The sequence below is a fragment of the Oncorhynchus mykiss genome, chromosome 9, assembly GCF_057628025.1.
Source record: "Oncorhynchus mykiss isolate SJ-2025 chromosome 9, ASM5762802v1, whole genome shotgun sequence".
Lineage (NCBI taxonomy): Eukaryota > Metazoa > Chordata > Actinopteri > Salmoniformes > Salmonidae > Oncorhynchus > Oncorhynchus mykiss.
The window spans coordinates 18945533-18967978 of NC_143030.1; the positions used below are offsets into that span (position 1 = coordinate 18945533).

At 38.0% G+C, this 22446-nt stretch overlaps 1 protein-coding gene and 3 non-coding genes across 4 annotated transcripts; 3 read left to right on the plus strand and 1 right to left on the minus strand.

Annotated features, from left to right (window-relative positions):
- Window positions 1-2789: 2789 nt before the first annotated feature.
- trnav-uac (transfer RNA valine (anticodon UAC)) lies at window positions 2790-2862 on the plus strand. The gene has a single exon. It is a non-coding gene; the product is annotated as a tRNA-Val (tRNA).
- A 7976-nt stretch (window positions 2863-10838) lies between these two features.
- On the minus strand, window positions 10839-17010 carry LOC149980806 (uncharacterized). Its single transcript, XM_090185729.1, has 6 exons — window positions 16842-17010; window positions 16562-16626; window positions 16287-16415; window positions 15111-15180; window positions 14680-14845; window positions 10839-11641 (listed from the first exon to the last, which is right to left on the minus strand). Exons 1-6 carry the CDS (start codon window positions 16872-16874, stop codon window positions 11550-11552), a joined length of 555 nt encoding a protein of 184 aa, XP_090041855.1. The 5' UTR covers window positions 16875-17010; the 3' UTR covers window positions 10839-11549.
- Window positions 11791-11863, plus strand: trnav-uac (transfer RNA valine (anticodon UAC)). The gene has a single exon. It is a non-coding gene; the product is annotated as a tRNA-Val (tRNA).
- A 2439-nt stretch (window positions 17011-19449) lies between the features above and the next one.
- trnav-uac (transfer RNA valine (anticodon UAC)) lies at window positions 19450-19522 on the plus strand. The gene has a single exon. It is a non-coding gene; the product is annotated as a tRNA-Val (tRNA).
- Window positions 19523-22446: the final 2924 nt, after the last annotated feature.

Sequence of the window (22446 nt, forward strand, 5' to 3'; positions counted from 1 at the left end):
ATGATGTCGCCACATTGTGGCCACTTTAAGTGTAGCTGAAGTGAGGAGGAGAATCAGCTACTTTTGGAGGACAGCGGAAGTTAATAATTATTATTGTTATTATTATAATATATTTTTTAACAACGCGTCTCTGCTCTTGGTCTTTAACAGATGTCAGAGATAGAAAAAAGGTTGAGGCTTTTATATATTTCAAAATGACATCCTATGGGCCCAGGGACCAATCACAATGAATAACCTACAAAATAAAACATGATGTGAATGGTTAAATCAGTTGCAGAAATCTGATCAATATTTGACATCGGCGGATCAGATTTAGGATTACGTGTAGTGTTAACTAATGGGATATGTAAACACAAACTGTAGCTGCACTTACCTGACAGCCAGGTGTCATTTGGCTAAATAAATGTAACAGAACTTTCAATCATCATGAGAGAAAGCGCATTTAATTTCAAGTAGTAATAGGCTACAAAAAGGACAATTGTAATTTTAGGTGGGATAGGTTAAATAATAGTTTTATTGCGGATATTTACATGTAATGAATAGGACTTAATAGCCTAATCAAAATGCTACAATTTCCCACAAACTCATCTTGTAAAGGCTTTATTCGTGCTAATTACATTAATACAAGAGCTACCTTATATCATAGAAACTGTGTAAATGAACTATTAGTGGTGTAAAGTACTTAAGTAAATCTACTTTAAACTTCTACCTAAGTGTTTTTGGGGGTATTTGTATTTAACTTTTCTAATTATATTTTTCACAACTTTTAATATTACTTTACTACATTCCTAAAGAAAATGTTGTACTTTTTACTCCATACATTTTCGGTGACACGTAATTACTCCATACATTTCCCGTGACACCCAGGACAGGAAAATTGTCCAATTAACGCCCTTATCAAGATAAGTTGGAGAGAAGTAATTGTTGAAGAGTAGGCCTCAGATCTACATAGAAGGTATGACAATTAGATGAAGTTGGCAAATATGGCAAAAGTAAATAAATAACCCAGACACATTTTGAACAATGAACATAATTGTATTCGTGTTAACATGTGCTGGTCAAATAATATATATTTTGTGTCTTATGACGCACTTGAAATTTATGAGTAGGCCACAGGCTTTTCCATTCGCCATTTCAAAGCGTGGTAGGTAACATGAAGTTCAGAAGCAATTGTCAAAAATATTTAAATAGCAGACAAAAAAAATTGAAATAGAAACAGTCAAACCATTGTATAGCATAATTGCATTAGTGTTTTAATGTGCTTTTTGTCACCGAAGTAAAGTTGGTTTTCTACTCACACATTCCGACATTCAAGAGACATTCAATCAACAGACAATCGCCAAAAGCCATTTAAAATTGTAAAATCCATAACTAATTCATTGATTGTCACAGAAACATAAAAATATATATGGTTTATTCTATAAATGTCTAGCATACTTTTACTACCTTTGTTTTGAATAAAAAATCCAGTTTTGATTTGATGGAAATACATACAATCTATAAGATGCCATTTAAAGAAGTATACATCAATAACTAATTCACCGTTTGTCACAGATTCATCAAACTAGGTATGATTTATTCTCTAAATATCTAGTATACTTTTACAACCTTTGAGTAAACGTTCCAGTTCTGATTTGATAGACATCTATAAAATGCCATTTAAAGCTATATAAATCAATAACGTTTTCACTGATTATGACAGAATCATCAAGCAATGTATGATTTATTGTATAAATGTCTAGCATACTTTTACAACCTTTTGTTTTGAGTAAACATTCCAGTTCTGATTTGATAGAAATACATCAAATCTATAAGTGGTATAAGTGGTATAAATCAATAACTAATTCACCCTTTGTCACAGAAACATCAAACTAGGTATTCTATAAATGTCTAGCATTTTCAACTTTTGTTTTTAGTAAAAATTCCGTTTTGATTTGATAGAGGGCATGTAGTGCATCTAGAGGGCGTGTGGTCAAAGTTCTAACGAGTCTGTTATACCGAATTCGAACGTCAACAGTGAAGAGGCGACTCCGGGATGCTGGCCGTAAAAACAAATTCAACTACATCTTGATTTACCCAGATAATCAATAGAGATTTACCATTCAAATAAATTATTATCATTATGTTGTTATGTAGTTAGATTGGTAAAACAAAGTCAAATTGAATGTATGTATAATGTGAATGTATAATTGACTCATTAATGCATACATGGCTGTCTTTAAAAAAAAAAAAAAATAACGATAAGAAGCCCAACGATTGAACAGAGCAGTAGCTGAGTTGATCTGTCTGGATTAAGTGCCATTTTGTGACTTTGGTTAACATGCTTTCCTTTGTATCATTTTGGTATTAAGTATCGTGATGGTATAGAGATACTTAACCGGGTATCAAAGTCATAATTATGGTATGGTGCCAAACAGCTTATATACTGATAGTTCAGTGATGCCACTATATAATATAGATGGTGTCGCGTATTTTCTATTACTTAGTGTTAACACAAAGGTAAATATGTATAACATATACAGTAACAATAAGTAATGTGTTGACTTATTCTACATGTCAACCTGCACGAATGAGGTTGACTGAGCTTCCTCTTCGTAGTTTGTTTTGTTTCACTTTTTTGCTCTTATTCAGAATTTCCCCAGCAAACAAGACATCACCAAGTCAACATCCAGCGTCACACCAAACGTCAACAAAATCCATATCACATATAGATAATTGGCGTACGGCTTTGAAGCATAAAGGATGTGTAATATGATTCGATACTGAGCGTTGTGGTGATGTATCTATGTGGTTCCATAGTGTAGTGGTTATCACGTCTGCTTTACACGCAGAAGGTCCTGGGTTCGAGCCCCAGTAGAACCATTCTTTTTGCGGCAGGCCGCCTAGCGGTTTGAGAGGTGAGCCAGCAACCGGAGGGTTGCCAGGTCACATCTCTCGTGTCTGACAGGAAAAATCTGTCTGGAAGTGAGCTGGCAACCGGAGTGCTGCTGCACTGTAAAAAAAAAAATCTGTCTGTAAATCACATAATAATAGTATTGTACATAACAGAACTGAATAGCATATTATAACATTACTGTAAGATAAAAAACACCACTGCATTGTTCTCTTATGTAGCCAAAAGCCAAATATACATAGGCTTTGCTGCAGTTTAATACCATCCGCTCTAAAAAATCATTCACTGTTAGGAATGTAAAGATTAACCGATCATATCAGTCCCTGGTCCAAATGTTTAAGATGTAAGTGCATCTTGTGGCAGGAGACCAAACCAATCCAATAGCTTGCATCAGTCAGAAAATATATTCAAACGTTCCGAATTGCCGGGTTCACAATTTTGTTGTTGCTCATATTACTTTCTTGTTACCTTGTGAAAATACCTCATCTTTTGTCGAACTAAACATGTAACTGTAACAGTCATTGATCAACAAGCCATTTTTCATGCCAAACAACCCTGGCAATATCAGTAGCCTAGTCAAACCACTGCTTTGCGCGCCTGTCCAACAACAGGTAGGCTGCGTGTCACCTTTAGCATTCAAATGTTTGTAAAATAGCTTGCTCAATATCAGGCTTTATTAGTTAGGTTGTTAGGTTATTGTTTTTACTTTGTGGCAGGCTGACTACCTGTTATGCGAGTGCAGCAAGGAGCCAAGGTAAGTTGCTAGCTAGCATTAAACTTATCTTAGAGAAAATAATCAATCTTAACATAATCACTAGTTAACTACACATGGTTGATGATATTACTAGTTTATCTAGCTTGTCCTGCGTTGCATATAATCAATGCGGTGCCTGTTCATTAATTTATCATTGAATCACATCCTACTTTGCCAAACCGGCGATGATTTAACAAGCGCATTCGCGAAAAAAGCACTGTCGTTGCACCAATGTGTAACCATAAACATCAATGCCTTTCTTAAAATCAATACACAAGTATATATTTTTAAACCTGCATATTTAGTTAATATTGCCTGCTAACATGAATTTATTTTAACTAGGGAAATTGTGTCACTTCTCTTGCCTTCTGTGCAAGCAGAGTCAGGGTATATGCAGCAGCACCTGGCTCATTGCGAACTGTGTGAAGACCATTTCTTCCTAACAAAGACCGTAATTAATTTGCCAGAATTGTACATAATTATGACATAACATTGAAGGTTGTGCAATGTAACAGTAATATTTAGACTTAAGGATGCCACCCATTAGATAAAATATGGAACGGTTCCATATTTCACTGAAAGAATAAACTTTTGTTTTCGAATTTATAGTTTCTGGATTTGACCATATTAATGACCTAAGTCTCGTATTTCTGTGTTTATTATATTAAAATTAAGTCTATGATTTGATAGAGCAGTCTGACTGAGCGGTGGTAGGCAGCAGGCTCGTAAGCATTCATTCAAACAGCACTTTCCTGCATTTGCCAGCAGCTCTTCGCTGTGCTTCAGGCATTGTGCTGTTTATGACTTCAAACCTATCAACTCCTGAGATTAGGCTGGCAATACTAAAGTACCTATTAGAACATCCAATAGTCAAAGGTATATGAAATGCAAATGGTATAGAGAGAAATAGTCCTTTAATAACTACAACCTAAAACTTCTTACCTGGGAATATTGAAAACTCATGTTAAAAGGAACCACCAGCTTTCATATGTTCTGAGCAAGGAACTTAAAGTTAGTTTTTTTTACATTGCACATATTGCACTTTTACTCTCCAACACTTTGTTTTTGCATTATTTAAACCAAATTGAACATGTTTCATTATTTATCTGAAACTAAATTGATTTTATTTATGTATTATATTAAGTTAAAGTAAGTGTTCATTCAGTATTGTTGTAATTGTCATTATTACAAATATATATATAAAAATCGGCTAATTAATGGTATCGGCTTTTTTTGGTCCTCCAATAATGGTATCGGCGTTGAAAAATCATAATCGGTCGACCTCTAGTTGTAAATGGTTTCACCAGTATAAAGAAGACTAAGCAACCGCCTGAGACACAACTCTCACGCTTTTTGCCTGCCACTCATCTCTCTCTCTCCCTCTGCTGGCCTGGCTGCTCTGTCTCTTTGCTAATGATTCAAGTGTGTGTTCAGTCTTCGGTCTGTTCAATCAATCAAAGTGATTTATAAAGCCTTTTTACATCAGCTGATGTCGCAAAGTGCTGTACAGAAACCCAGCCTAAAACCCCAAACAGCAAGCAATGCAGATGTAGAAGCGCAGTGGCTAGGAAAAACTCGCTAGAAAGGACTAACATCCATCACTCGGCAACCAGAACTGCCAATAAAATACTCTTGAGTTGCTGCTCTGCGCAGCCTGCCTGCCTGTTGCCTGCGCGCATACCAATCTCTTAAAGTACTTTAAAGTTTGTTAAAAACCATGACTTACCAAGACATTTAGTATAAATAAAACGCATCTATTTACCATACCATAAAAAAGCATACAAATTAACACAGCAGCACATCATTCAGCGATTCAGTTTATTGTTGTCAGGGAAAAAGCATAATTCTACTGTCACTTTTTTTAATGGTCTGAAAAGTTACCAATTGTCGCTATTGACATGTTTCGGTAGCTGCGTTTCATGTCTGTAAAGGCTTGAGTAAGATATAATTTAACTGCCCGGCCCTAGCAGTCAGACATGCGTAATAGGACAATTATTCTGCATTGTGAATTGATGTGGAATTGTAAGATTTTTTTCTTATCGTATTAATGAAAAAATTATACAAAACATGTCTGTTTATATCCATTTGTCACATCCCTGCTATATAGCCTACCTGCTGATCGTTCATATCGATTGTTCAGATTCCCCAGTAGCAATAATTTAGGTAGTTTGCTTTAAACAATCGGTGTATATGCATATTTTTTTATATAGTCAAAGTGGGAGGAAAAGAAAAGTTCACTCTGTAAAAACTTCCAAACTGTCTAAACCTTTCGATTTTGAAACAGGGTTGAAATCCAAAGTTGAGCTATATATTCATTGGCTATGTCATAACACATTTTTAAAGATAAATATTTATATATTACTCGCTCAAACACTTTGAATTGCCCAAATTACTTAGTGGGTGATGGTGATTTCCGATCCAAAGTGTGCGGACAAAAAGCAAACGTTTCCCCCCTTATCTGATAGGGGGTGGTAGATACCCAGTTTCCCTTATGGCTCAGCTCAGGTGCCTACATACACCATAGACATATACACTGAGTATACCAAACATTAGGAACACCTAATAATGAGTTGCAACCCCCCCACCCCATTTTGCCTACGGAACAGCCTCAATTATTCAGGGCATGGACTCAACATTTTTAAAAGTGTATTTTTCCATATAGGGAGATACTTGGTCAGTTGTACAACTGAATGCATTCAACTGAAATGTGTCTTCCGCATTTAACCCAACCCCTCTGCATCAGAGAGGTGCAGGGGGCTGCCATAATCAACTTCCACATCGTCAGCACCCAGGGAACAGTGGGTTAACTGCCTGGCTCAGGGGCAGAACAACAGATTTTTACCTTGTCGGCTCAGGGATTCAATCCAGCAACCTTTCGGTTACTGGCCCAACGCTCTAACCACTAGATATAGACACACCCTGTGTGTTTTCATGAAATCATCTATATGCATTGAACTTGTTTGATGTTTAAAGCTTATATTTTGATGAAATAAGACAAATGCCTCAAGAGGGCGCCAGAGATCTAGATAACAGAAGAGAGAAAAAACTTCACCTGACCCAACTCCCGCTTTCGCTGATTCTGCCATTTCTCTCCTGAAATGTCCGGTAATAGGCTACACAAGGAGTCGGCAACCTTATATAGAATGCCAATTTATCTTACAATTTCTACCGCTCTACATACCAGTTATGGTTTTCATATGCACATTTTTTGTGAAACCGTTTAATATAATTCATATTTAAAAAAAATTGTAATGTGGTTAATCAAAATTCTATGCAAATGAAAATTATACAAACCTAAAAACTAACTTCCATTGCCTAACTATGTAAAAATAGATAAAGCCAACAAATCAAAACATTGTGGCCTGAAGGTAGAAACTATCCTTATTAAAACGAAATATCTTATAAATCACATTGGCCTGTCTGCAAGAAGCTTGATACATTGCATCAACTATGTAGCACTTGTTACTTGGTCTGGTGCAAAGCTCATGCTAGCAAACTTGCAACATTGTAGAAAATATTCTGGGCCCTCAGATTCCAGTGTCAGTGAGCGCTGGACAGACAGACACTGCTTTAGGCTATTTTGCGCAAGGGATAAGAAGTTGACCTGTTTTATGAAGTTTCCACCGGATCAGATGATTGAGTATTTATCCCCTTTCATGCTGAGTGGCAATCAAAAGGGAGAGAGCTGGAAAGTTTTTCAAATAGGCTATGTTGAGGAACTATTTAATTCTCAATGGATGTAAAAACAGACTTTGTTTACTTGCTGTTTCAGGCGAAGAAAAAAGTACTTTGAGGAGCTCTACAGTGATTGTGAGTTATGACAATCAGAAATCGTATCAGATCCCCAAATGGACACATTTATAGGCCTATGTTTGCGCACAGACCAGGTAGACTAGTCCTACTTCTATGCGTAATTAGGTGCATGTCCTTACTCAAGATTGACAGGAGCTCTCCAAACAAAAGGCAAGTGTGCCATCCCCACTGCCGCAGCAATGGATTAGTGTACTCAGACAGGTGTGAATCAGACAGGTGTCTCGTGTGCCATAATTCTTTTTGAAATATATTTGCCACTGCTCCTTTACAAAAATCTTGGTCGACCAGCCTATGACCAAACAATCGAACAGTTGACTAAATGTGGTCAGCCCTAAAATATAGACATGTGCAGAACGTGATCCGCACATGCGCAGAAGCTTCAGGATCTTTAGCCCGGTGAACTAAAGATCCCGGAATAGTAGTAACTCAGTGTTAAACATTAAGACATGGCCATGCAAAATCACTAATCAGAACTACTTACACTTTAATTTTTTTCCTAATGATGGTTAATAATAAACTAGAAGGGATCCTACATTTCTATGCTCCCAAGAACAAAATATTTTTTTATGCATGTCAGTTAGGAACAAATTCTTATTTACAATGACTGCCTAGGAGCAGTGGGTTAACTGCTTTGTTCAGGGGCAGAATTACAGATTATTAATTTGTCAGGAATTAAATCTGGCCCAACACTCTAACCACTAGGCTACCTGCCGCCCAAATGTTCAAGTAACTTCAGTCGTTATAGTTCAGAATATTTAATGCAATGTGGGGTCAAAAATGTCATAAAACACAAAACCGTTAAAGCTGCAATATGTACCTTTTTGGGCGACTTGACCAAATTCACATTGAAATGGGATTTATAAATCTGTCACTCTCATTCAAAGCAAGTCTAAGAAGCTGTAGATCTGTTTGTGCTCTATTTCTATGCTTCCGTTCTAAGGTTTCTGCGTCTTTTACTTTCGGTTTTGTACACCACCTTAAAACAGCTGAAAATACTATATATTTGTTTGTAATTGATAACATATTTCACATCGGTTTAGATGGTACAATGATTCTCTACACTCTGAGTGCTTATTTTGTCACAAACTGAAATTAGGCGAATTATTCGAATTTTAGCAAACAGGAAATGGAGGAGCGATTTCTGCACATTGGACCTTTAAGTTACACAGAACAAAAATATAAACGGTACATGTTTCATGAGCTGAAATGAAATAGTCCAGAAAGTTTCCAGATGCACAAAAAGCTTGTTTCTCTCAAAGTTTGTGCACATCTGTTTAGTGAGCATTTCCCCTTTGCCAAGAAAGTCCTTCCACCTGACAGGTGTGGCTTATCAAGAAGCAGAAAACAGCATGATCATTGCATAGGTGCACGTTGTGCTGGAGACAATAAAAGGCCACGCTAAAATGTGATGTCACAAATGTCTCAAGTTTGGAGGGAGCCCACAATTGGCATGCTGACTGCAGGAATGCCCACCAGAGCTGTTGCCAGATAATTGAATGTTCATTTCTCTACCATAAGCGGCCTCCAACATCGTTTTAGAGAATTTGGCAGTACTTCCAACCGGCCTCATGATCCTGGTTTCAACTGTACCAGGCACCTGGCAGACAGCATGTATGGTGTCGTGTAGGCGAGCGGTTTGCTGATGTCATTGTTGTGAACAGAGTGCCCCGTGGTGTTGGGGCACTGCAGACAATGAACACGATTGCATTTTATCGATGGCATCTGTGAACAACAGATGTATATCTGTATTCCCAGGCATGAAATCAATAGATTAGGGCCTAATGAATTCATTTCAATTCACTAATTTCCTTATATGAACTGTAACTAAGAAAAACTGTTGAAATTGTTGCATTTTGTGTTTTATTTGTTCAGTATATTTACAACATAAAACTTGCCTAGGTAAATACCTTTTTTTTTATAACCATATGGGTGGTAATGTCACTTCATTACTGTAGGTATTGAACACAGCAATACTTTGTGTTAGGTTAATTGAATGGGTCTAGGCAACAAGTTTCCACAAAAACATTTTAGTTAGTGTGGTATCAAATCCTAGATTCCATTGCCTGCTTTCTGCACTTGAGCAATGTACTTTACCCCCCACAACAACTGCTCCACTGGCACCCAGTGTGGCAGCCCCCTGCTCCAACCTTGCCAACCTGTGTATTGATGTGTGTCTTTCAGAGGGGTTGGATTCATGTGGAAGTCAGATTTCGTTGGCCCTTGTGTGAAATTGCAGAACAAAGTAATCTTAATGTTAAAAGATAAATACCATCGTAAACAAGCTGCATTGTGCAGGGGTTCTTCCCTGCCTTTTGACATCCATTTTCCAGCAGAACTGTGATTTTCTCCAGAGGGAACACCTCCATATCCAGGGTCTTTCCTGCACATTTCACATAGACATTGAACTTGTCCACATCCTCAATGTTATCATGAGCCTAATACGTGAATATTTAATACAATTGTGTGGCATTATTTTAGATTTATAGTATGAAGAATATGTGGCTATTCTGTGTTGAGCAGTTAATAAATAGTTACTCCTATATACTTAATTTAGAGTTATTAATGTAACTTTAGTTATTTCACAAATGTTGGGCTAGATGTTTAGATTTGTAATACATTGTAAGGCTCCTTGATGTGACTTTTGATAATTTAAAAAAGTAACTTGAAAGGCATGAGCTCTGCTTTGTTATTTGCGCAGGCTGTACACACTCCAATAGTCTCTCATTCACAATTTGACAAGCACTTGATAATGCCTTGAATTCCATGGCAGCATCCCCTTTGTGGCTGTATTGCACCCTAAAAAAATCCTTGCCTTTTGCGGTCTGGAATGCTGTGTTTTGCCATTCTTCCTGACTGTGCTGCGCAATCCAAAGCGCCTCTCACTCACATGGCTCTCTGTCACATGATCGGCTCTTTCCACAGGCTACAAGTCAGACACATCAGGGACGCAACTACGCTTGTCCATATCCAATTCCGAGGTGCATATTGAAGATATTGAAAGAACTGTCCACAATTACTTTTCGTCAGCCAACAAGATGAGTAGGCCTAACGAACAGCAAAAGCACTAGCCTATATCAATCTACTATCCCCATAGTAATTTGTGAGGTAAGACATATAATTTGCCCTAGGTCATAGATTTTAGCTGATTAATTATGAAGTACGTTTCACAGTTTCGCTGCACAGGTTTTAGTGGACATTGGAAGTCTGAACTAGGCCTACAGCTAGGGGACCATTGTAGGCCCATAAGCCCAATGTTTGACTTTAGCCTAGTTTGCAGTTAGAATCTGAATGTTTTTTTTGCTTTTATTTACCTTCCAGCTTTATACGAGTTAAACTAATGACGATCTTGTAGAATAAGTACCCTACAATTGTCCCAAGTCAGCATATATACCCGTTTTATTTTTAAAAGCAAATTGACATTCATAAAATGACACAAAATATTACATGAAAAGTTATTTGTGTGTTTGTTACAACTCTGTGGTAATGGCTTGTAGTGTTTAATGTTTTTTTTTCAGCACTGAGGCAGTTTTCAGGTCTGCTGAGCGCAAACTTGAATGCTGTGAAAGTTCTGTACAAACTTCTGGTGTGCATTTACTGTGAACACTGAGGCAGTACCCACTTTATCTTGTTTTTAACAGTGGCTATTTGACCATAATGTAGGCCTACCAGAGTGGCCTACCATCAAAAACAATGGAGAAAATGCATCCATAAAATTTTAACATGGAAAATAGCTGTTCTATCTTTCAGCCTACTGTAGCAGCCAATGTGTGGTGTTTAATGTAGGCCTACGTTTAATGCAGGGCTTGACATTAACCTGTTTATCCATTTGTCCTTCAGACAAGGTCATGGCTGAAAATGTTGTTTAATGCAAAACCAATTTACCCCTGGTTGGGACCCACTATTATACATAATTGGTTATGATCAAGTAGAAGCTTATATACTGTTAGGTCAGTGATGCCGCTATAAAATAATGATGGTGTCTTGTATCTTATCTCACTTAGTGTTGACATAAAGATAAATATGAATGTTATATATTCTGCTTTCTTCAGCCATGATAGCATATACAGTAACAATAAGTAACGTGTTGACTTATTCTTCACAGGCACGACGAATAAGGTTGACTGAGCTTCCTCTTCGTAGTTTGTAGTGTTGCACTGTTTTGCTCTTATTCAGAATTTCCCCTGCAGACAAGACATCACCAAGTCAACATCAGCATCACACCAAACAACAACAAAATCCATATCACATATTGATAATCGGCGCACTGTTTTGAAGCATAAAGGATGTGTAATATGATTCAATACTGTGCGTGGTGGAGTTAAATCTATGTGGTTCCATAGTGTAGTGGTTATCACGTCTGCTTTACACGCAGAAGGTCCTGGGTTCGAGCCCCAGTAGAACCATGCTTTTGGCGGCAGTAGCCTAGCAGTTATAGAGGTGAGCCAACAACCTGAGGGTTGCCAGTTTTTATCTGGGATCTGACAGGAAATATCTGTCTAACACCATGCCCAAACCGGACACACGTGTGCGCGGAAGATTTTGTTTGCTAGTTTGCAGTTCCCAGCTAATTTGCCTATTTAGCTAGCATGCGTGCTGTTGCTAGCTAATTTGTCCAAGGATATAAACGTTGAGTTGTTATTTTACAAGAAATGCACAAGGTCTTCTACTCTGACAATTGATCCACACATAAATGCTCAACCAAATCTTTTCTAGTCATCTCTTCTCCTTCCAGGACTTTTCATCTTTGGACTTTATATGGCGATTGCCATCTAACTTTCATAATATGGTGTATTACCACAACCGACCGACCTCAGTTCATCTTTCAATCACCCACGTGGGTATAACCAATGAGGAGCTGGCACGTGGGTTATAAAGGCCATTGAGAAAATGGGAGAGGCAGGACTTGCAGCGCGTTCTGCACCACAAATAGAAGCAACTTCTATTTTAGGGCTAGGCAATGCAGATGCTCGTTAGCGCACAGTGTGTGTGCAATGGTTGAATAACATGTATGTGTACATGTATTTTGCGACGCGAGCAGTGTGGTCAGCATGTAAGTGAGCTGGCAACACTTTTTTTGTAAAACATCTGTCTGCAAGATCACATAATAGTAGTATTCTACGTAACAGAAGTGAATATAATGACATAGTATAACTTTACTGTAAGACAAAAACACTGCATTTTTCTCTTATGTGGTCATAACTCAACATTGTGTATTTTGCCCAGAGGCGCACAGAGGCTATGCTGCAGTTTAACACCATTTGCCAAAAAATTCTAAGCAACACAGTAAGCTACTTATCAACAACACTGTAGGCTACTTCTAAACAACACTGTAGGCTACTTCTAAACAACACTAGACAACTTCTAATCAACACTGTAGGCTACTTCTAAACAACACTGTAGGCTACTTCTAAACAACACTGTAGGCTACTTCTAAACAACACTGTAGGCTACTTCTAAACAACACTGTAGGCTACTTCTCAACAACACTGTAGGCTACTTCTAAACAACACTAGACAACTTCTAATCAACACTGTAGGCTACTTCTAAACAACACTGTAGGCTACTTCTAAACAACACTGTAGGCTACTTCTAAACAACACTGTAGGCTACTTCTAAACAACACTGTAAGCTACTTCTAAACAACACTGTATAACTCAAGAAAATCTAAATGCATATCCCCATGAAACTGATTGAGATCAAATAGTTGGTATGCAGATGCTGGATGGGTGTTTCACCGGTAAAACTTGAATTATCATTCACGATGGAATGCAATGCTGTTTTTGTCATAGAGTAAGGTTATACTATGCTATTATACTGAACAAACATATAAACATGCAACAATTTCCAAGATTTTAGTGAGTTACAGGAATTTAAATAAATAAATTAGGCCATAATCAAATCAAATGTTATTGTTCACATGTGCCGAATACAACAGACCTTACAGTGGAATTCTTACGTACAAGCCCTTAACCAACAATTCAGATTTAAGAAAAATAAGGGGTAAGATATTTACTAAAATAAAAAATGAAAAATGGATACCTATTTAAAAAAAGGCATCAAAATGGGCCTCAGGACCTCATCACAGTATCTCTGTGCACTCAAATTGCCATCGATAAAATACAATAGCTTATGCCTGCCCATATTATAACCCCACTACCACTATAGGGCAATCTGTTCTCAACATTGGCATCAGCAAACCCATCGTCCACACGACGCCATACACGTATGTGGTCTGGTGTTGCGAGGCCTGTTGGACGTACTGCCAAATTCTCTAAAACGACGTTGGAGGCCGCTTAAGTTAGAGAAATGAAGTCAATTATCTGGCAACAGCATGCCAATTGTGCGTTCCCCCAAAACTTGAGACATCTGTGACAATGTGTTGTGTGACAAACTGCACATTTTAGAGTGACTGTTTTCATCAGCTTCTTGATAAGCCACACCTGTCAGGTGAAAGGATTATCTTGGCAAAGGAGAAATACCCACTGAAAGGGATGTGCACAAAATTTGAGAGAAATAAGCTTTTTGTGCATCTGGAACATTTCTGGGATCTTTTTTATTTCAGCTCATGAAACATTGGACCAACACTACATGTTGCGTTTATATTTTTGTTCAGTGTATATTCTGTTATTTAATGTAGAATACTATCACGATGTGATCTTGCAGACATTGATTTAGCTTTGATGAACGTCATTAAATGAGCACCATTGGCCTGAGTAGCCTGTTCTCTTTGCGTAAAGTGGACCCTAAATTCTGATGTTCCCTAGAACTAAATTCATGTTCAAGTAACTGCAATCGCTATAGTTCAGAATACATAATGCGATTTAGTATCAAGTTCATGAAACACGAAACAGTTAAAGTATTTACAACTTAATAAGATAACCAAATGGGTGGTGATGTCACCTCATTACTGTAAATATTGAACACATCAATTATTTTGTGTTAGGTTAATTGAATGGGTCTAGGCAATGAGTTTCCACAAAAAACATTTTAGTTAGTGTGGTATCAAATCCTAGATTCCATTGCCTGCTTTCTGCACTTGAGCAATGCACTTTACCCCCCACAACAACTGCTCCACTGGCACCCAGTGTGGCAGCCCCCTGCTCCAACCTCGCCAACCTGTGTGTCTTTCAGAGGGGTTGGATTCATGTGGAAGTCAGATTTCGTTGGCCCTTGTGTGAAATTGCAGAACAAAGTAATCTTAATGTTAAAAGATAAATACCATCGTAAACAAGCTGCATTGTGCAGGGGTTCTTCCCTGCCTTTTGACATCCATTTTCCAGCAGAACTGTGATTTTCTCCAGAGGGAACACCTCCATATCCAGGGTCTTTCCTGCACATTTCACATAGACATTGAACTTGTCCACATCCTCAATGTTATCATGAGCCTAAATGAAAAGGGCATACGTGAATATTTAATAACCAGAATTTGTTTTAGGACTGAATCATTTTTAAAAGGTAAAATGTTAATACAATTTGGGGATAGCCACCCGCTGTTTAGTAATATAAAAATAATAAAACCATAACAACATTTTTTGTACAAATATTTATCCAACCAGCTACTTTGGTCAGGGGGGGAAAACCCCACTCCCATCAACACCATTTCCATGAGTTGGTCTTTGTTTCAGTCAAGTAAAAGTTAGAGGTACTTACACCAAAGGCACTTGGGGATCCCCCCAGGATATTCCCTGTGTTAGTCTTATCACCTCGTGGCCCTGGTGACCTGGGTGGACAGTGTGAGGGAAAAATGATGGATTTGTTGGATATGTAAAAATGATTTACTTAACGAACAGTAAGATATTTCTGTCCTGCTAATGCTGTGTTTTATGGTCTCCACTCTACCACCCTGCAGCTAGTCTGGGTGTTGAGGACATGGGTTCTACTAGAGATAGCTTGAAGCTGACAATTGACTTGTGTTGGTGATAAAAACTTAAAAGCTAGCATTCTATAGACATGATGTGGTGTATGTGACTCGAGATAGAGAGAGTCTGGAAGAGTTAAGAACAATGCCTCATTGTCTCATCTTCTTAGCATCTGGGAAACTAAGTCAAATACCACCCTGTGTAGATATCCAAGGTGGCTTATGGGAAGGTTAGAAGTGACTGACTAAGCAATCTTGGTATCAGCTACATAAAAACTGTGCATCGTCTGTAAAGGCTAAACTCTCAGCCTAACAGTCAGTCAAGACTTGTGGGCTGACGGTCTCATTATTGCAATAATTAATCAATATTAAATAAAGATGATTGTTTGAAGAAATGACTAAGACCAAGTCTGTCTCAGTACTGAATTTGCATGACAACAGAAACTAATGTTGAAAGTGAACGTAAAAGAGTCTATAAGGCTTAAACCAGAGTATTTCAGTCACACGCAGGTCAAATCTAATCTCATTTTATTGGTCACATACACATGGTTAGTAGATGTTAATGCGAGTGTAGTGAAATGCTTATGCTTCTAGTTCCGACTATGCAGTAATATCTAACAAGTAATCTAACAATTTCACAACAACTACCTTATACACACTACCTTGTAAAGGGATACATATATATATAGATAGATGAGCAATGGCATGCGGCATAGGCAAGATGCAGTAGATGGTATAGAACAGTATATACATTTGAGATGAGTAATGTAGGATATGTAAACATTATTAAAGTGGCGTTATTTAAAGTGACTAATGATACCTTTATTAAGTCCATTTATTTAAGTGGCCAGAGATGTGATTCTGTATGTTGGCAGCAGCCTCTCCATGTCAGTGATGACTGTTTAACAGTCTGATGGCCTTGAGATAGAAGCTGTTTTTCGGTCTCGGATATTAATGATTGCCCTCACCTGTTTGTAACCTGTGTTGCAGACTTTGTGTTTTGATTGGATTGTCCCGCCTCGCTGTCTGAACTCTCAGATTGAGGTTCAACATCGAAATCACCTGTCTTTGCCTTATCACATTGTTGCCATGGTGACCTGGGTGGAGATAAGGGAAGTTTAATTGTTGTGACAAATAAAGCTAGACAGACAGACAAGGTCGCTTATACTTTGGCGTTTAGGCAAGGAAACCGTATGTACTGTAGAGTCATTTGATTGACTAGAGAGAGAGAGACTAGGCTCACCTGTCCGTAACCAATGTGTCCTGAGTGATCTCACTTCGAGGGACAACTGTGGTTTCCTCTGAATACTGGGACAAAACAGACAATAGTTACTTCACTAATTGGTGACAAGTTAGTCATATTTCCTGATCATGTATCTCTTCATGAAAAGCAACAAATCATTAATTTCAATGTAAATCTTTATACATTTTCAGATTCAATCCTACAGCCTAGTTAACTCCAGAAATGATCTAAGAGCAGAATAAACAAGGTAAGAATAGTGAAATGTAAATTACTTACTTACCTCTGGGTAGAAATAACTATAGATTGCTCCCATCTTGTAAATGTAAGTTTGTCTATCTACAGCTTCTTCTGAGTTGAGAGTTGTGTGCTGCCTCTACCTATTATATAGTTGAGCCCTTCCCCTCTTTCAGTTTACAGTATAGTTTACTTTCACTTTGTATCTGGAGATCAAACAAGTGAACTCGGTGGGGGACTCAACTAGGGCTGTGGTGGTCACGAAATTTCATCAGCCGGTGATTGTCAAGCAAATAACTTTCGGTCTCACACTAATTGACCGTAATTAACAAACACATTTAGCATCTCCTGGCTCCCACACACAGCCTACAAGCCATTTTAAAAAGTTTAATAAATAAATCCATGTAATATATCCTACACCTTCACAATAAATCCATGATTTATTCTAGACAGGTCTAAAGAAGCATGAAGTTAAGAAAATGTACTCTTTCAGAAGAAAAGTATAGCATGCTTTTAGGATAGCATTACACGGAACCCAAACCGGCTGCTATCGTGCATATATTTATTTTGCCCCCCCCCCCCTTAATCCACACATAAAACGGCCAACCGAATCGTTTCTAGTCATCTCTCCTCCTTCCAGGCCTTTTCATTGTTTAATTTATATGGTGATCGCATCTAAACTTTCATTGTATTACCACGACTACAGGCAAAACAGTTCGTCTTTCAATCACCCACATGGGTATAACTAATGAGGAGATGGCACGTGGGTACCTGCTTCTATTAACCAATGAGCAGATGGGAGAGGCAGGACTTGCAGCGTGATCTGCGTCAGATATAGGAATGAGATCTATTTTAGCCCTTGGCGTCGCAGACGCTCTTTGGCTCGCGCGAGCAGTGTGGGTGCAATAATTGAAAAACATGGATTTCTATATTTAATTTGCGGCGCACGCGGCGTGTCCGGTCTGGTCAGCATGTTAGTTGTCCTTATGTGGCTACGCCAATGGCTTTGGGCCACACTAGTTCATTTAGCTGACAATAGAACAAAGCTGAATAAAATATAATATTTTCTAGAGTTAATAATGTAACTAGTTGTTTTACAAATGTTGGGCTAGATGTTTAGATTTTTAATAGATTGTAAGGCTGCTTGATGCGACTAATGACAATTTGAAAAAAGTAACTTGAAAGGCATGAGCTCTGCTTTGTTATTTGCGCAGGCTGTACACACTCCAATAGTCTCTCATTCACAATTTGACAAGCACTTGATAATGCCTTGAATTCCATGGCAGCATCCCCTTTGTGGCCGTATTGCACCCTAAAAAAATCCTTGCCTTTTGCGGTCTGGAATGCTGTGTTTTGCCCTTCTTCCTGATTGTGCTGCGCAATCCAAAGCGCCTCACACTCACATGGCTCTCTGTCACATGATCAGATGGGGCCACAGTGTCTCCTGACCCCTCCTGTCTCAGCCTCCAGTATTTATGCTGCAGTAGTTTATGTGTCGGGGGGCTAGGGTCAGTTTGTTATATCTAGAGTTCTTCTCCTGTCCTATTCGGTGTCCTGTGTGAATTTAAGTGTGCTCTCTCTAATTCTCTCTGTCTCTCTTTCTTTGCAGCTGGAACGACCCTTCGGGAAGAATGAAACTTGGTTAAGTTTCTCTGGTGTCCGTGAGTTATTTACTCTGAAAAATTAGAACCTAACAAGGCCTACAGCTAGGGGACCATTGTAGACCCATAAGCCCAATGTTTGACTTTAGCCTAGTTTGCAGTTAAAATCTTAATGATTTTTTTTGCATTTATTTACCTTCCAGCTTTATACGAGTTAGACTAATGATAATCTTGTAGAATAAGTACTCTACAATTGTCCCAAGTCAGCATATATACCCGTTTTATTTTTAAAAGCAAATTGACATGCAAAGAGTGGCACAAAATTTTGTGTTTGTGTGTTTGTTACAACTCTGTGGTAATGGTATGTAGTGTGTAATGGGTTTTTTCAGCACTGAGCAATTTTCAGGTCTTCTGAGCACAAACTTGAATGCTGTGAAAGTTGAATGCTTGAATGCTGTTCTATCTTTCAGCCTACCGTAGCAGCTAATGTGTGTTGTTCAATCTAGGCCTACATTCCATGCAGGGCTTGACATTAACCTGTTTATCCATTTGTCCTTCAGACAAGGTCATGGCTGAAAATGTTGTTTAATGCAAAACCAGTTTACCCCTGGTTGGGACCCACTATTATACATCATTGGTTATGATCAAGTAGAAGCTTATATACTGTTAGGTCAGTGATGCCGCTATAAAATAATGATGGTGTCGTGTATCTTATCTCACTTAGTGTTGACATAAAGATAAATATGAATGTTATATATTCTGCTTTCTTCAGCCATGATAGAATATACAGTAACAATAAGTAACGTGTTGACTTATTCTTCACAGGAACGACGAATAAGGTTGACTGAGCTTCCTCTTCGTAGTTTGTAGTGTTGCACTGTTTTGCTCTTATTCAGAATTTCCCCTGCAGACAAGACATCACCAAGTCAACATCAGCATCACACCAAACAACAACAAAATCCATATCACATATTGATAATTGGCGTACGGCTTTGAAGCATAAAGGATGTGTAATATGATTCAATACTGTGCGTGGTGGAGTTAAATCTATGTGGTTCCATAGTGTAGTGGTTATCACGTCTGCTTTACACGCAGAAGGTCCTGGGTTCGAGCCCCAGTAGAACCATTCTATTGGTGGCACGTAGCCTAGTGGTTAGAGAGGTGAGCCAGCAACCAGAGGATTGCCAGTTTTTATCTTGGATCTGACAGGAAATATCTGTCTAACACCATGCCCAAACCGGGCACGCTTGTGTGCAAATAGATTTTGCCCCCCCCACATCAAATGCGATCACGACACACAGGTTGAAATATCAAAATAAACTATGAACCAATGATATTAATTTGGGGACCGGTCGAAAAGCATTAAACATGTATGGCAATTTAGCTAGCTAGTTTGTCCTCTTTAGCTAGCCTGCTTGCTGTTGCTAGCTAATTTTTCCTGGGATATAAAGGTTGAGTTGTTATTTTACCTGAAATGCACAAGGTCCTCTACTCCGACAATTAATCCACACATAAAATGGTCAACTGAATAGTTTCTAGTCATCTCTCCTCCTTCCAGTCTTTTCCTTCTTTGGTCTTTATATGGCGATTGGCATCAAATATTCATAATAAGGTGTATAACCAAAACGGACCGACCTCAGTTCATCTTTCAATCACCCACGTGGGTATAACCCATGAGGAGCTGGCACTTGGGTATATGCTTCCAAAGGCCATTGAGAAAATGGGAGAGGCAGGACTTGCAGCGCATTCTGCACCACAAATAGAAGCAACTTCTATTTTAGCATTTGGCAATGCAGAAGCTCATTGGCGCACAGTGTGTGTGCAATGATTGAATAACATGTATGTGTACATATATTTTGCGACGCGAGCAGTGTGGTCAGCATGTAAGTGAGCTGGCAACACTTATTTTGTAAAACATCTGTCTGCAAGATCACATAATAGTAGTATTCTACGTAACAGAAGTGAATATAATGACATAGTATAACTTTACTGTAAGACAAAAACACCGCATTTTTCTCTTATGTGGTCATAACTCAACATTGTGCGCCTCTGGGCAAAATACACAGAGGCTATGCTGCAGTTTAACACCAAAAATTCTAAACAAAACTGTAGACAACTTCTAGACAACACTGTAGACAACTTCTAAACAACACTAGACCATTTCTAAACAACACTGTAGGCTACTTCTAAACAACACTGTAGACAACTTCTAAACAACACTAGACAACTTCTAAACAACACTGTAGGCTACTTCTAAACAACACTGTAGACAACCTCTAAACAACACTAGACAACTTCTAAACAACACTGTAGGCTACTTCTAAACAACACTGTAGGCTACTTCTAAACAACACTGTAGTCTACTTCTAAACAACACTGTATAACTCAAGAAAATCTAAATGCATATCCCCATGAAACTGATTGAGATCAAATGGTTGGTATGCAGATGCTGGATGGGTGTTTCACCGGTAAAACTTGAAGAATTTTTCATTCACGATTGAATGCAATGCTGTTTTTGTCATAGAGTAAGGTTATACTATGCTATTATACTGAACAAGAATATAAACATGCAACAATTTCCAAGATTTTACTGAGTGACAGGAATTTAAATAAATAAATTAGGCCATAATCAAATCAAATGTTATTGTTCACATGCGCCGAATACAACAGTGAAATGCTTACTTACAAGCCCAACAATGCAGTTTTAAGAAAAATAAGTGATAAGTATGTTCTAAAATAAAAAATAAAAAAATGGATACCTATATAAAACAAGGGAATCAAAATGGGCCTCAGGATATCACAGTATTTCTGTGCATTCATATTGCCATCGATAAAATACAATTGCTTTCATTGGCCCATACTATAACCCCACTACCACCATAGGGCAATCTGTTCACAACATTGACATCAGCAAACCCATCGTCCACACAACACGATACACGTGGTCTGCGGTTGCGCGGCCGGTTGGACATACTGCCACATGTTTTAAACGTTGTTGGAGGCGACTTAAGGTAGAGACATACAGTCAATTATCTGGCAACAGCTCTGGTGGGCATTCCTGCAGTCAGCATGCCAATTTAGCGCTCCCTTAAAACTTGAGACATCTGTGACATTGTGTTGTGTGACAAAACTGCACATTTTAGAGTGACATTTTATTGTCTCCAGCACAACGTGCACCTATGTAATGATCATGCTGTTTTCATCAGCTTCTTGATAAGCCACACCTGTCAGGTGAAAGGATTATCTTGGCAAAGGAGAAATACCCACTGAAAGGGATGTGCACAAAATTTGAGAGAAATAAGCTTTTTGTGCATCTGGAACATTTCTGGGATCTTATTTCAGCTCATGAAACATGGGACCAACACTACATGTTGCGTTTATATTTTTGTTCAAAGCATATTCGGTTATTTAATGTAGAATTAGGTCAACCAATTATGATTTTTCAACGCTGATACCGATTATTGGATGACCAAAAAAAGCAGATACCGATTAATCGGCTGATGTTTATATATATAATGACAATTACAACAATACTGAATGAACAATGAACACTTTTATTTTAACTTAATATAATACATAAATAAAATCTATTTAATCTCAAATAAATAATGAAACTTGTTCAATTTGGTTTAAATAATGCAAAAACACAGTGTTGGAGAAGAAAGTAAAAGTGCAATATCTGCCATCTAAATAAGCTAATGTTTAAGTTCCTTACTCAGAACATGAGAACATATGAAAGCTGGTGGTTCAATATTCCCAGTTAAGAAGTTTTAGGTTGTAGTTATTATAGGAATTATGACGCGTTGACTAATTCTCTCTATACTATTTGTATTTCATATACCTTTGACTATTGGATGTTCTTATAGGCACTTTAGTATTGCCAGCCTAATCTCGGGAGTTGATAGTCTTATAAACTGTGTCCACTCCGACAATGACAACGGAAATACTGGAATAATAATATTGAATACATTACAATTATTTTGCCATGGCAAATGCCTTGTTCTTATGCTATGCTGAGTGACTGAAGCATTATGAAAACTGTAACATTTT

What these genes read in the sequence shown, in the direction of transcription:
- LOC149980806 (XM_090185729.1), bottom strand. Translation starts at nt 16,874, where the DNA reads ATGGGAGCAATCTATAGTTATTTCTACCCAGAG. An exon ending in ATAGTTATTTCTACCCAGAG is followed by an intron (nt 16,627 to 16,841) that starts GTAAGTAAGTAA and finishes GTTTTGTCCCAG; the next exon opens with TATTCAGAGGAAACCACAGT. An exon ending in GCAACACAGGTTACAAACAG is followed by an intron (nt 15,181 to 16,286) that starts GTGAGGGCAATC and finishes CTGTCCACCCAG; the next exon opens with GTCACCAGGGCCACGAGGTG.